We start from the raw sequence: 2,135 nt of genomic DNA, 5'->3' as shown, positions 1-2,135 counted from the left end.
ACTATCCTATTTAACTTACCATTTCTCAGCTGGTATTACTACTGCTGAATTACATATGAGGACCCGAGATAAAATTCAGTACTGTAGACTTTTGAAGTGTGTAGTGCTATCAACATTAAATTCTTGGTTTTTTAAATTGAACACCAATAAAAAATAAATTTATTTTAAAAATAAATAAATAAATTCTTGGTTTTTCAAGTTATCACATGAACTTAGGAGAGAAAATAGAATTCTAATAGCCCCCCTGATAGTTACCCACTTATGTCTAATTCTTGTTGAATGTCTTAATCATGGGTAACATCTGAGACTGTGATGGGTTAACACTCTTGATGCATCTGCTACATCACACTTTTTCAGAACAAACTGGAGAGAGGTTCTACTGGCTTTGAAGGAGATGGTCAAGCGGTTAGGACTTGAGGGTGGGTTCTAAAGCTGAGAATGATGATCCCTACTAACAGTCAGCAAGACAGACACCTCAGTCCTAAACTGCAAGGAACTAAATTCTGCCAATGATCTCCGCAGGCTTGGAAGAGGATCCCAGCTTCAGATGAAATTCCATTCTCAGCTGTCATCTGGTTTTCAGCCTTGAGCAGAACATCCAGCTCACCTGACTCCAACACTGTAAGAATGGAAATTAGCATTGTTTTATGTTGCTACATTTGCGGTCACTTATAATGCATAACAGAAGACTAATACAGTGGATACCTAGCATTTTCTACTGCATAGATCTGTGTGTTCCTCAGTTTGTGTGTGCATGCCGTTGTGTGTGTGTGCAAGACGGAGACAGTACATGCAGGAGAATGATGATGATAATTCTATCATCTTTACCAAAAACTTTTGTAAGAAACAAAGTTGAATTAACTCTAGAATTATCTACCAAGGATGATGTACTTGCCACATGAAAATGGATTTCAGGTTTTCAATTAATGCTGGGTGCCCTCTCTATTCCCATAGGAAGAGACACCAAAGCTGTGGAAAATGACAAACAGGAGCTTTGTAACTACATTCATCCTCATGGGCCTTCCCCATGCACCAGCCCTGGACATCCCCCTCTTCACAATCTTCTTAGTGATTTATGTACTCACCGTGATGGGGAACCTCCTCATCCTGCTGGTGATCAGGGTGGATTCTCACCTCCACACCCCCATGTACTACTTCCTGACCAACCTGTCCTTCATTGACATGTGGTTCTCCACAGTCACTGTGCCCAAAATGCTGATGACCTTGGGGTCTCCAGGAGGCAGGATGATCTCCTTTCACAGCTGCATGGCCCAGCTCTACTGCTTCCACTTCCTGGGCAGCACCGAGTGTTTCCTCTACACAGTCATGTCCTATGACCGCTACCTGGCCATCAGTCACCCACTCAGGTACGCCAGCATGATGAGGGGGAGAACGTGTGCCCTCCTGGCCACCGGCACGTGGCTCAGTGGCTCTCTGCACTCTGCTGTCCAGACCACGCTGACATTCCGTTTGCCCTACTGTGGGCCCAGCCAGATCCAGCATTACTTCTGTGATGGACCTCCCATCCTCAGGCTGGCCTGTGCAGACACCTCCGTGAACGAGATGGTGATCTTTGTCAACATCGGGGTGGTGGCCTCGGGCTGCTTCCTCCTCATAGTGTTGTCCTATGTGTCCATTGTCTGTTCCATCCTGAAGATCCGCACCTCAGAGGGGAGGCATAGAGCCTTTCAGACCTGCACCTCCCACTGCATTGTGGTCCTTTGCTTCTTTGTTCCCTGTGTTTTCATCTACCTGAGGCCAGGCTCCAGGGATGCTGTGGATGGGGTCGTGGCAGTCTTCTACACGGTGCTGACACCCCTTCTAAACCCTGTGGTGTACACCCTGAGGAACAAGGAAGTGAAGAAAGCTCTGTTGAAGCTTAAAGACAAAGTAACACAGTCCCAGAGCAAATAAACACTGGAAAGTAGATGTGCTCATAAAATAAAAAAGTGATATATTCAGTCATCAACATGCAATATTATTACATGTATAGTTCTACATGGTAATGTTGTTCAAAATCATCCACTCACGAATATTTGTTGCACAAAGTGGTCTGAGGATTTTTTATATCAGAAGTAAAGCTTTTGGGGCAGCCTGGGGTGGCTCAGCAGTTTAGTGCCACCTTCAGCCCAGGG

At 45.1% G+C, this 2,135-nt stretch overlaps 1 protein-coding gene across 1 annotated transcript; it reads left to right on the top strand.

The window, feature by feature from the left end:
- Positions 1–978: 978 nt before the first annotated feature.
- LOC140625376 (olfactory receptor 10G9) lies at positions 979–1,914 on the top strand. Its single transcript, XM_072812652.1, has one exon. The coding sequence runs from the start codon at positions 979–981 to the stop codon at positions 1,912–1,914; it is 936 nt and encodes a 311-aa protein (XP_072668753.1).
- The last annotated feature ends 221 nt before the right edge of the window (positions 1,915–2,135 follow it).

This window comes from Canis lupus, chromosome 3, assembly GCF_048164855.1.
Source record: "Canis lupus baileyi chromosome 3, mCanLup2.hap1, whole genome shotgun sequence".
In the NCBI taxonomy this organism is placed as follows: Eukaryota; Metazoa; Chordata; class Mammalia; order Carnivora; family Canidae; genus Canis; species Canis lupus.
This window is presented reverse-complemented; position numbering and strand designations above follow the sequence as displayed.